The 11821-nt window shown below is 54.2% G+C and overlaps 4 protein-coding genes across 4 annotated transcripts in view; 2 read left to right on the forward strand and 2 right to left on the reverse strand.

Moving 5' to 3' along the window:
• The window catches only part of CTHT_0060220 (transcription initiation factor TFIID subunit 7-like protein), a gene marked incomplete at both ends in the record, with an annotated part of 1859 nt that extends 566 nt beyond the window's left edge, over positions 1–1293 (reverse strand). Inside the window, 2 exons of the mRNA XM_006696277.1 lie at positions 1–30; positions 81–1293. The exon at positions 1–30 is cut by the window's left edge and continues 566 nt beyond it. Of these exons, the coding sequence (XP_006696340.1) occupies positions 1–30; positions 81–1293 (1243 nt within the window). The remainder of the gene's footprint in view (positions 31–80) is intronic.
• A 1525-nt stretch (positions 1294–2818) lies between these two features.
• Positions 2819–3817, forward strand: CTHT_0060230 (uncharacterized protein; the record flags this gene model as incomplete). The annotated part of the gene is made up of 2 exons (XM_006696278.1): positions 2819–3452; positions 3528–3817. 2 exons carry the CDS (start codon positions 2819–2821, stop codon positions 3815–3817), a joined length of 924 nt encoding a protein of 307 aa, XP_006696341.1.
• Positions 3818–4421: 604 nt separating this feature from the next.
• CTHT_0060240 (glucan 1,4-alpha-glucosidase-like protein) lies at positions 4422–6898 on the reverse strand (the record flags this gene model as incomplete). Its single annotated transcript, XM_006696279.1, has 5 exons — positions 4422–4702; positions 4839–5626; positions 5775–6294; positions 6370–6689; positions 6753–6898. The coding sequence occupies 5 exons, from the start codon at positions 6896–6898 to the stop codon at positions 4422–4424; spliced, it is 2055 nt and encodes a 684-aa protein (XP_006696342.1).
• A 1779-nt stretch (positions 6899–8677) lies between these two features.
• On the forward strand, positions 8678–11010 carry CTHT_0060250 (putative carbohydrate transmembrane transporter protein; the record flags this gene model as incomplete). Its single annotated transcript, XM_006696280.1, has 3 exons — positions 8678–8846; positions 8932–10005; positions 10076–11010. 3 exons carry the CDS (start codon positions 8678–8680, stop codon positions 11008–11010), a joined length of 2178 nt encoding a protein of 725 aa, XP_006696343.1.
• Positions 11011–11821: the final 811 nt, after the last annotated feature.

Raw genomic sequence — 11821 nt, forward strand, 5'->3', positions numbered from 1 at the left:
CCTCCCCTCCTCCTCCTCCTCTTCCTCGTCCTGCTGCTGCCGCCGCTGCATCTGCGTTGCGGGAACCTGCGAGCCCCCACCAAAGAACTCATCCATCTCTCCCTCCGCATCCTCATCATACTCCTCTTCATCCTCCTCGACCTCAGCAACCTCCCTCTTCGCATCAATCCACTCCGTCTTGACATTCACCGCGTCCCGGTCCGCGTTCAACAGTCTCTCCACCTCAGCCTCCTTATTCTTGATCTCCAACTTACTCAGCCTCTTCCTGAACCTCCGATTCCTTGCATCATGCATCGGCGGCGTGATCCCATGCGGCCAGCGGTAGCCAGGCTCGACCGGGCTCGGCAGCTCGATACTTTTTGCCTCCTCCTCGCTATTCACCTTGGCAAACACCAGCAACATCTGGCATATATCCGATGACTTTACCATATTCTTTTTATCCCACGTCTTCATGCCTTCCGTAATAGTCGGCAGATCGAGCAACACCCCGGCAAAGTGCTGCCCCAAGATGGTAAGACACGCCCTCCGCCCCTCATCATCCAGCCACCGCAGCTGGATGTCTGCACCACCTTGGTGCTTAGGCAGGCCAATCTTGCGCTCCTGGATGCACTTGCGTACATACTCGCAGTGCTCACCTGGTAGCAGACGCAGGAGGAACTGTTCCTCAATGACGGGATCCACCTCGCGGTCTTCGGCCTCCGAGTCGTAGCCTTCGCCGGGTGGACGGGTGGGGATGCGGCCGACGGGCTTGACTTTGAGGGTGGGCTGGCGCACGATGCCGCCGCCGCCAGGCGTGGTCGGGGGTTTGATGGTAATTTTGGTCTTTTTGATGTGGGGGGAATCGTTTTTGGACGCATTGCTCTGGTAATTGTGATGGTGGTTCTTAGCCGCAAGGGGTAGGTCCTCATCTGAGTCATCATTCTCCTCGCGCGCACGCTTCTTGGCCGTCGGAATGGAGACTCGGCCGGCCTGCGTGACAATTTTAGGAGGCCCTGAGGAGGGCGATGATGCGGCCGCACTCAGCATGGCGTCTGATGGCCGCGAGTCGGCTGGTGTGGAGGGTTGTGAGGGCTGGACTGTGGAAGATTTCGCAACGAGCTTAATCTTAGGGAAGCCGCTTCCTGCGGTAGACTGGGGGGTTTGGGAGGGAGCGGATTGCGGCGGGGCAGAGGAGGTGCCGTTCGAGAGGCCTGAGGCCGAGGAGGAGTTGGTGCTGGTGACGATTTGCCCGCTGGCTGTGATCTTCAGACTGGGGAGCCGCTTTGGCTGCGGCGGCGGTTGGGGTGACTCCATATTTGGGGATGTTCTGCCTGATGCTCGACAAAGGGGTGTGCGGCTAGTGATGCAGCTTGGTTAACATGTCAGAGAAAGCTCGTTGACAATGACTTCGGCCGTTCTGTCCGAGACTGATGAAACTGAGAGTCAGGGACAACTCAATCGTTGTCACAAGACAAGACGGCGGACAACTTTGTTGTTGCTGTGTAACAATAATCTTCGGTCTGAATAGTGAGTCGTCAGGTGGAACAATCTTCGCGTTGGCAACAATCGTCGTGAGGTCGTTATTCTCTTCAACAACAACAACAACAACAACAACCGAGACACAAAGAATCGCTCAGCAAGAGAGACAGGCGTTGTCGAGGACAGGTACGCAAGAGTTGGCGGAAAGGGGGAATGGCAATTGAATTAAGGTCAATGACTGTGAGAATTCCGGGATGCCAGAAGATGGGCGACTACTGTTCACACTGCCTGGATGATGGCAGCGACTCGGAAGTGAAGGTAGCGATGACTGAGATGAATACCGTAGGTGATGGAGTGAGCCACGTCGTGAGCTGTGGATGGTGCTGAATTTTACAAGCAATGTTTGACCGGTTGAGGGGTTCAGGGCAGCTTATTTGACCCTATTGTCAAGTCGGTTGATGGCTCATGAAGGCTTCTCTTATTCAAAGCCTCACTCCGGGAAGAACAATAGCACCTTGGCCATTGATAGATTGGCATGGAGCCTGGAGGCGCGACATTCGCATGGGGCAAGTTTGGCGCGGCCTGTGATGCGGCGCGACAGTCTTGGGTGGACTTGCCAGCTGCCGGCGAAACTTAAAACGGTGGTTCGTGCACTGAAATGTGGGGCCACAATTCTTGGCTTAGCAAACTGTCAAGTGGGTCCAGTACATGTCTTGGCACCACTGTGGATCATCTGTCGCGGCAGCCAAACAGACAGCGGATGTTGAGACTCGATCTGGATCTCATCACCATTGTCGACTTCACGATACCCGAGACCAAGGTGGGCTTTGACAGACGACTACCGAATATACCCAAATCTGCCTAGTACTGAAACACTGTCTAATTCCTTAATCTTGTGTTTCATAAGAGACCCTTTGTGCACCGGCCCTCTCAAAACCGTTGCTGAACGCCCACCTTCACTCAAAAAGCGACCAAATCAAAGTCAACAGTCGACAATACTACTCTCACAGATCAGCAAGTCAGCGATTCCTCATCAGTAATGGAGCTCTAATACTGGTGAACTGTGAAGCTGCTTGGCTGATAATAACATTGTTAAGGAGTCCTTGGGTATTGGCTTCACCAAAAGCTGCGTGAGGGTCTGAGAGATTCGATTTCAACCACTCATCTCACCCAGAGGCTCTGCAATCGATCATCTCCTCACACCAAATCGCAGCGCTAAACGTATCCAGCAGCTCTTGGAACCTCAATCCCTTCAACGATATCCTCAACCAAGCGTTGGTTGTGTCTCCCCTATCGACACCAACCTGCTCCTCTCACTTGACTCTCCTCTCAACTGCTCTCAGATTTTATACATACCAAAATGACGCCCCCACCACCCCTCTACCACGCCCTCCTTCGGCCCGCCATCCTCCAGATCCTCCGCGCAGCAGGCTACCACGCGGCCAAGACCAACGTCCTTGACACCGTGACCGACCTGGCCGCGCGCTACCTCTCGCATCTGTGCCAGCTGACCGCGCTGTATGCGTCGCATAACAATGAGGGCGAGGTCTCGATGTTTGATATGGAGCTGCTGGATGAGTGGGAGAGGGCTAGGAGTGAGATTATGGCAGGTGCCAATGGGGCGGGAGGGGGACAGGTGGACGGGGGGGGAGATGGGAATGCTGGGGAGGTCAATGGGAGTGGGACTGGGTATGGGAACCAGAACGCCAACGGCGTTGGTAATGTCAACGGAGCGAGCGTGACGAGCAGTGCCCCTACAAAACGCCCCATCCCCTCCGTCCCCGTCCCCGTCCCAACCATCGTCGACGTGCGCATGGCACTCCAGCGCGCAGGCGCGTTCATGCCCGAGCGAATCATCGAAGAGCAGGAATACCTTGGTGTCGAAGACCTGCGTGGAGTAGAAAGCTTTATCGCGTGGGCGACGGGTCCAGTCAATCGCGAAATCAAGCGGATTGCGTTAGACGGGAATGATGAGGCCAGCGACTATCTCGACGGTACGTGTCCCCACAATTTTCCTCTCCCCCTGCTCTCCTTCCAGCTATGAGACTGACAGACGTGCGTATTTGCAGCCCTCAAAAAGAAACATTCCAAAAACGACGACGACTCCAAGTACCTAGGTACGCTCCTCGGCCGGAGCATCGACTTTGGCGAGGAGATTGTGATTGAAGGGTGGGACTGCCCGAGCATTGAGGCGTGGGAGGAGCGTATGCGGCGGGCGGCTGTGCGGCCGCGTGATGCCAATGCTGACGGTCAGGCGGAAGGTGTAAACGGGAACGGAGAGAAGGACTCAAGACCCGGGAGTTCGGGGTTGAGTTCGCTGGGGGATAGGAGTATCGCGGAGGATATGGATTTGTCCTAGTCTCTGCAGAAGAAAGGTGGTGGGGAGAGAAGGATAGGGCCAATTGAGGATGGGCGGATGTGGGACACGGCGTTGTGTCTGGCGTGCTATAAAGTACTATATTATCTAGGGGTACTTTTCATTCAGCTGGGTTTCGGAGGGTCAGGTCTAGGTTGGATGAATGAAATGAATGAATGGATGGATGGACGGACGGACGGACGGACGGATGGGATGGATGGGAGGGAGAAGGGGGGGGAGGGTCGGTACTGTTTGTCGAGCATAGCGACGGCGTTGGGCGTCAGGTCGAAAAAGATATCAATCATTCGCGCTTTTGTATACTGATTTGTATGAGAAAGGACAGCTCTGTGAACTCAATGGTATGTAATGCTACAGCTACCAAGCTTTGTACATCTCAAGTATCATGACAGCCAGGTCAGTCCAATGAATTGCCGGACCACTTCTGGCTGGGGAGGAGGGATTCACTTTAGCTCCCCCATCGGGACATGACCCCAGTCCCTCTTCAACAACCTTTCCTCGCAATCACATCGACAACTTCGCTTCTTCAGTCGCCTCTCCCAACCCATCCCCTCAACCTACCTACCTACCTACCTACCTACCTACCTACCTACCTATCCCCCCCACCCTTCTTCTCCGCCACCCGATCCAAATTAAACGCAGCACTAATCAGCGCCAAATGACTAAACGCCTGCGGCGTATTCCCAAGTTGCTCTCCCGACCTCGAAATTTCCTCCGAGAACATACACAAATGATTCGAAAACGACAGCATGTTCTCAAACAAGTTGATCGCCCGCTGCAGATACATCGGCTCGTGCTGCGCGGCGCGCGTCATCGCTTCTACGAGCCAGAATGTGCACATGCTGAAGGCGCCTTCGCGGCCGCCTACCCCTGGGGTTAGTTAGTTAATTAGTTAATTAGTTAGTTAGTTAGTCTCGTCTAGGACGGTGAGGTCGTGTTTGCAATGGGAGGGAAGAAGGGGAAGGGAGAGGGGGGGGGGGCGGGGCGCGCGGGAAAGGGGACGTACCATCCTCCGACAAATCAGTATTATACCTATACACTAGCCCGGTACTCGTCAGCCCGCCCTTATCAGGCGGCCGCATGATCCGATCCATGGTCTTGGTAAAGCGCGGATCATTCGGCGCAATGAAAAACACCAGCGGCGCAACGAGAATCGACGAATCCAACTTATCCCTCGACTCGTAACTCTGAATAAAGCACTCCATCTCCGTGTTATACCCCTTCTCCATAATCTCCTCGTACAGGTCATCCCGTGCCCGCAACCAGGCCTGCCGATTCGGACAGGGGAAGTTCCTCTTGTCGGCTAGACGCAAACCGCGATCAAACGCCACCCAGAGCATGATTTTTGAGTACGTGAAATTCTGCTTGTTGTTGCGCACCTCCCAGATCGACATATCCGGCTGGTTGAGAATCGTCAACACATAATCCAACATCTTGCGCACTGAACACCACAGGTCCCAGTGAATCGGCTTCCCGTACTTGTTGTACAGATAAATTCCGTCCATCAGTTCCCCGTAAATATCAAACTGCTGGTGGGATGCAGCGCCGTTCCCGATCCGTACCGGCTTACTCCCCCGATACCCATCGAGATGGGTGAGCTCGCGCTCGGGAATATCCGTTTCGCCGCGGATCGTGAACATGATAGGTAGCCCGCCGTCGGCGACCCGTGATTTCACGAAGCGCTCGCTGATGAAGTTCATGTAGGCGTCCGCTTCTTCGGTGAAGCCGAGGCGTAACAGGATGTAGATGGTGAAGCTCGAGTCGCGGACCCACGAGTAGCGGTAGTCCCAGTTGCTGGAGCGGCGGTTAGTCACGTCTGTTTGGATTCCTCTAGTGTGTGAGAGTTACGAGCACGTTAGATGTGCGGGCATGTATTTGGTTGGTTTTTTTTTGGGGAGGGGGGGGGGGGAAGGGGGGAAACAGGAAGGGGATTGAAACGAACCGAACGCCCCCGATATCTTCGGGGATGGAGAACGTCGGTGCGGCGATGATCGCGCCGGTTGGTTCGTAGGTCATGAGTTTGAGTATCATTAAGCTGCGGGATACGACCTCCCGCCAGCGGCCTTTGTACTGGCTTTTGGAGATCCAGTTGGCCCAGTATGTCTGAGTTGAATGCTGCTGGCTATCAAGCACAGAAGACGTAATGTTCTCGGTGACGTGATTGGGGATGTCATTACGCAGGACGAAGGAGACGGCCTGGCCCTCGGCTAGCTCAATCCTGGCCACAACGCCGTCGCCCAGCATGCCAGGACGTAACACCTTGTGGAAGCGGACGACGGGCGAGCTAACATTGTCGAGGTCGTCGTCGGCTCTGTCGATGGTCACGTCGAGTTGGAGCTTGACATTTTTGCTATGGAATGTGACGGTTTTGCTTTGGGAGCTTTGGGGCAAGTCTTGGTCTTGAAGGATTGTCGTGGTGTGTGGTTCGGTGGCGTACTCGAAGGCTGGGAAGATTTCGACGTCTTTTTGGGGGGGAAGGGGGGAAAGGTGTCAGCAAGCTCCCTTCTAGAATCCATTAAGAGTAAAGCGAGACATACTGAGCTCTAAATGACCACGTATGCACTCAACCCTTCGGACAAGCCACTGTTTCAGCTCCTCCCTCACGCTAGTCATCTCCCGATACGCCCCCTGTTTTGGCCCCTTAAAGATGACTTTAGCACTTCTCGGGCGTGGGAAGAAATCGACCACGTCGACAACACCGTCTTCATGGATGTACCGTGTTTGGAGGATGTTGGATGAAGGCAGGTACTGCTGCTTGGTGGTACAGCTGAGATGGGGCGCTGGATGGATGCTAAAGTGGCCGCCCTTGTCTTTGTCCAGTAGACGGCAGAAGACGGAAGGAGAATCGAACTCGGGCCTGAGGATGGTCATTAATGGTCTGAGGAAGGGATGATACATGACAATGGATCAGGGCACACACCAGCACATAAAGTCTACACTCCCGTCCATGCCGACCAGAGCGCAGGTCCTCATGTTGCCGATTAAGCCATAGTTCTCGATGGGCAGGTAGCCGCCGCCCTGCTGACGCATCTGGCTGTCGGTGCATTGGGTACAGTATGTTGTCATGGTGAGAATCGTCGACGTCTTCACAACGAGCTGGAGAGAAGAGAGATGAAATTCAGGAGACGGGAGATGAAGGTCAACTTGTTTTGTATCCGAGCTACCGATCGTCTTATCGGATCAGTTGTTTTGAGATGATCACTTTGGCGAGGAAGATGCCGGCTCAACCGGGTGCCGGAATGGGACCGAATCCCAGACAAAGAAGGGGATGCCGTGGATCGTTGAGCATGGTATGGCATGGCCTGCGTGGGTTGCTCCTACGATGTGCGACTGAAAGAAGGCTCGGAGCTCGATTTTGTTCACACGACGTCACGGTCAAGAAGCCGGAAAGTACGGATGAAGATGGATCCCGGACCCCGATGAGGATAAGAGAGAGGGGGGAAGGGAAGCGCGAGGAAGAGATGAAACTATGAGCAAGATCGAGTCGTTCTCGACACCGACATCATCTTTGATCCGAATGCGTGTCATCCTCTGCTACAAAGCTTTCACTCATCATGGCTACAGAATGAAGACAGGTAGGACATAACACCACGAGTCAGAGCACTAGGCGTTGCTCAGAACCGGCCTGATTAACTGGGAGGATGGATTAGTGTCAAGCGGGGGAGTTGGACGTTGACTGGAGTCTCAATGACGTCGGTGTAATGTGTAAGGTCGGTGCGAGAGAAAGCCTCAGAGCAGGGGCATAATTGTCGGCTTCCCCTCACTTACTAGCCCCCGAGCCCAGGTTTCCCAGGTTCCCCGCCTTCGAGGCGTCGTCCCCCGCAACTGAAAGCCACCGGGCTCTCAATGTTCAGACACAAACCGAAGAAAAACGGTGTGGCATGGCAAATTGTACGGCATGGCATGGCATGGCGGTGACGTCGGGAGTCGAATCGGAATCGGAAGCGGGTGTGGTGGGAAGTGCGGGGAGAAAAGGGCGGCCAAACTGGCCAATTGACGTCGCACACAACTTCCAACAAAATGCCCAACAAGATGCAAAGCTTCCGTCCGTTTTTTTTTTCTTTTTCTTTTTTTTTTTTTGCCGCTCTGTTCGCTTTTGCGACGCCAATTGGAAGTTTGTTGTGACCTTTCCCCCCATCCCCCCAATCCCGCAACTATCGATGCAAGACCAATGCAGATCAACATCAGCTTGCAGTCATTTGCACTGCATGGAAACGAATGAGAACGACATTTAGTCTAATTTTGCGGACGATCGCACAGTTACAACCGCGCATTCTGAGACCCGTGAAACATGCCCCCAGCGATGCGAGGATGAGCGTCAATGCATATATCGAGTAAAATTCAAAGCGAGGTAGGTATTTAGTAAACAGAGTAAAATTGCTGCCCAAGACGGAGCTATCGGGAAGGTGATCTCGGCAACGAGCTGCCTCTCGCATGCCTCACCGATCAAGGGACAGCCAAATCTCAGCTGGCTCCAGCTGGCCAAGGCTTCAGGCTGCGGCGAGTCCCCAGAAACTTCAAAAAAGCTCCACGGCAGGCCCAGCCCCCTTTCCGAGCAGCCAATGAGAGAGTGTCTAGCTGTCTCACAGCTCCGCAGCGCGATACCTGTGCTGGGATAGGCTGCCCTGGGCGGCGCCAGCCAAGGGGCAACGACCCGCGCAATTGGACCGACGACGGACTGGAGCAACTGGAGCGCACTGTTTACGGTCCCGTGATGGTTCGCTCCGCTCGCGCCTTGATTGATCGATTCCAACCTTGACGTCCACAGATGCCACAGGGTCCCTTGTCGCTGGGTCCGGCCTACACGGTGCCTATGTATGTATCGAGTTCGCGCTGCATATGACGATGTCCGCTCTTCCAACCGCCAGTGTGGGCGACCCGACTCCCCGTCCGTCGTCTCCCATCGTCCCTCTCCCCTCGGGTCGTTCGCCCCCGAGGCCTTCGTCTTCCGCTTCTTTTTCTCCTTCTTCTTCTTCTTCTTCTTCTTCTTCTTCTTATCCTCTTGTCCGTCACGGTCACGATCCCTCGACGTCACTTGACCCGGATCATCGCATTTCGCCCGATCCGGAGTCATTCCTTTCATCTGATGAGACACACAGACACGGCCCCCCCTGCTGTGACATCGGACAACGTCAACACCAGCATCTACAACCATCACAACGACTACGAAGCCGAGCATTGGCGTTCCGAGCACTCCAACCAAGCCCTCCTAGCCGGCCACATACCCGGCGACTCCAGACACGACCCCCCTAACCCGCCTGATCTCGGCTCGACCGCTCAACCGGTCACCACTACCATCGAGATGGACGCGATCACCCAGTCGGGCCACCGCCGGCGAAGAAGCAGCCTGATCAACCCAGCTAGCGCAGCAACAGCAGCAGCAGCAAACCACCTGGGCCGGGCCCGCTCACGGTCCATCCGAAGATGCTCACCCGACGGCGGCGCCAGCGGCAGCAGCAGTGCAGCGGACGCCAAAATTCTTGAGGAGACTGGAGAAGAACAACCGATAATGGTCGAGTCGTTGCGGGTTGGAGGAGCTGCTGGAGGAGGAGGAGGAAGAGGAGGAGGAGGAGGAGGAGGAGGAGGAGATATTAGTAGTCGGAATCACTCGGATGAGGACGGCTTGTCGGACGAGGACTTGCACGACGACGAGGAGACAGGCTTGACAGACCGAGAGCGTCGGAGGAAAAGGCTCAAGAGATTGAGAAATCAACAGCTGGATCAGCGAGTTGCGAGGGAGCATATCACGCGAGAAGAGAAGAAAGAGGCGGATCTTAGCGTGCTCAAGAACCTGCTGATCAATGTGCTGCTGATTGGCCTCTGGTATACCTTTTCATTGTTGATATCTCTAGTAGGTTTCGCTCCGTTTTCGTGGGACTGGGACTTTGCTAACCGCCGCCAGTACAACAAATGGATGTTTTCACCAGACAACCTCAACTTTCCTTTTCCTATGTTCACCACCGCTACGCACATGCTTGTGCAGTTTTCCCTTGCCTCTCTCGTTCTCTACCTCTTCCCCTCTTTCCGCCCGCAACATCCGAGGTCAGACCCATCACAACCGGTCATGACCAAGACCTTCTACCTCACCAGGATCGGGCCCTGCGGTTTGGCGACCGGCCTGGACATCGGTTTGGGAAATGCTTCCCTCCAGTTCATTACCTTGACTTTTTACAGTAAGAAAAACCCGTTGTCCTGCCGTATACTGCCTGCTGACAACCTTTTCCCCCCCCGCCAAAAAAACAGCAATGTGTAAATCCTCCTCCCTCGCCTTCGTCCTCCTCTTCGCCTTCCTCTTCCGCCTCGAAACTCCCAACTGGAAGCTCGTCACCATCATCGCCATCATGACCGTCGGCGTCGTCATGATGGTCGCTGGTGAAGTGGAGTTCAAGCTCGGCGGCTTTGTTCTCGTCATCTCGGCCGCCTTCTTCTCCGGCTTCCGCTGGGCCCTTACACAAATCCTCCTCCTCCGCAACCCCGCTACCTCCAATCCCTTCTCCTCCATCTTCTTCCTCGCCCCCGTCATGTTTCTGACGCTCATCTGTATCGCCATCCCTGTTGAAGGAGCAGGGAATTTGATCGCCGGCTTGGGGCAGATCGCAGAGCAAAAAGGCGCGCTTGTCGCGCCGCTGTTGTTACTCTTCCCTGGTGTGATTGCGTTCCTGATGACCTCGTCGGAATTCGCACTGCTCAAGCGGACGTCTGTCGTCACCCTCTCTATTGCGGGCATCTTCAAAGAAGCGGTGACGATCGCCGCGGCGGCGATTGTCTTTGGCGATACCATGACACTGATCAACATGGTGGGGTTGATCACCACGCTAGTTGCGATCGGGTGGTATAATTATATCAAGATCTCGCGGATGCGGCTAGAGGCACAGCTGGATGTGCATAGCGAGCATCTGGCGGCGCAGCATGCTGCCGTGGAGAGGGCTAGGAGATCGGATTCGCTGTCGCCTTCGCCTGTTGGTGGAAGGGGGGAGGTTGAGGTTGGTGAGAACGTGGGATTGCTTGCGGCGGCTGGGGCGCATCATAGGAGGAGTATGGACGATGATGATGCGCCTGTCGGAGCAGCCAATGCGCTGAACCAGGGCAGTGGTGAGAGGGTGTTGTTTACGGGAGATGGGGGCGATGTGGTGATTGCTGCTTCTCCTTCGCACGAGGTGAAGGGAACCCCTCAGTGAGGTACCTGAGATGAAGTATGCTCGGGTAACGGGATAGAAACGGAACCTTTTGGTAGAGGAATTTGATGGAGTCATTTATGGACGGGATGGATCGACGGGACAGGACAGCAGTAAGCAAGCAGGCATTCGGTTCAGACAGATATATGCATTTGTGTTTGTAGCATTGGGACTTCAATCGTTTGCTGGTGTTTTTTTTCTTTTTTTCTTTTTTTGGTCTTTCGGTTGTCTTGGAGGAAAGAAGAGAGATAAGGATCATTAGCATCATCGTCACATCACTTGAAATCTCTTTTCGTTTGTCATGTGTTGCTACTACTAACGATCATCGTCAGAAAAAACTATCAGCATCATGATACCCCCCCACACACTCTCTCTGATATCCGTACATTGAGTACATACACATGGCTGTGATTTGTGCTCCTTATTGTTGGTTTCATGAATGTGTTGACATATCCTATGACTGTAGGTAACATGGGTTATAAAGATTACAATTCCTGAGCAAACACCTACTCAGAGAGACCTTCTTAGCTGCATGGGAGATCTGAGAGCAATTCAATGGCTGTCCACCCATCGGGAAATTATTGTACGTACACACTGGTGATGGGTTTGAGTCATTGTGTTTAGACAGTCCAAAGGGGGAGTAGTGACAGCAAATATTACAATTCTCATTTCTCAAATCGATTCCCTTCTGACTATCATTCACACCCTCAACGCCATCTATTAGATAAACAACTTCCTGAGTATCAAACACATGTACGCGAACCGTATAAAAGCTCCCATATGCGATGGTGAGTCTCCGCTAGAACCTGTTTTA

Source organism: Thermochaetoides thermophila, assembly GCF_000221225.1.
Source record: "Thermochaetoides thermophila DSM 1495 unplaced genomic scaffold scf7180000011821, whole genome shotgun sequence".
NCBI lineage: Eukaryota > Fungi > Ascomycota > Sordariomycetes > Sordariales > Chaetomiaceae > Thermochaetoides > Thermochaetoides thermophila.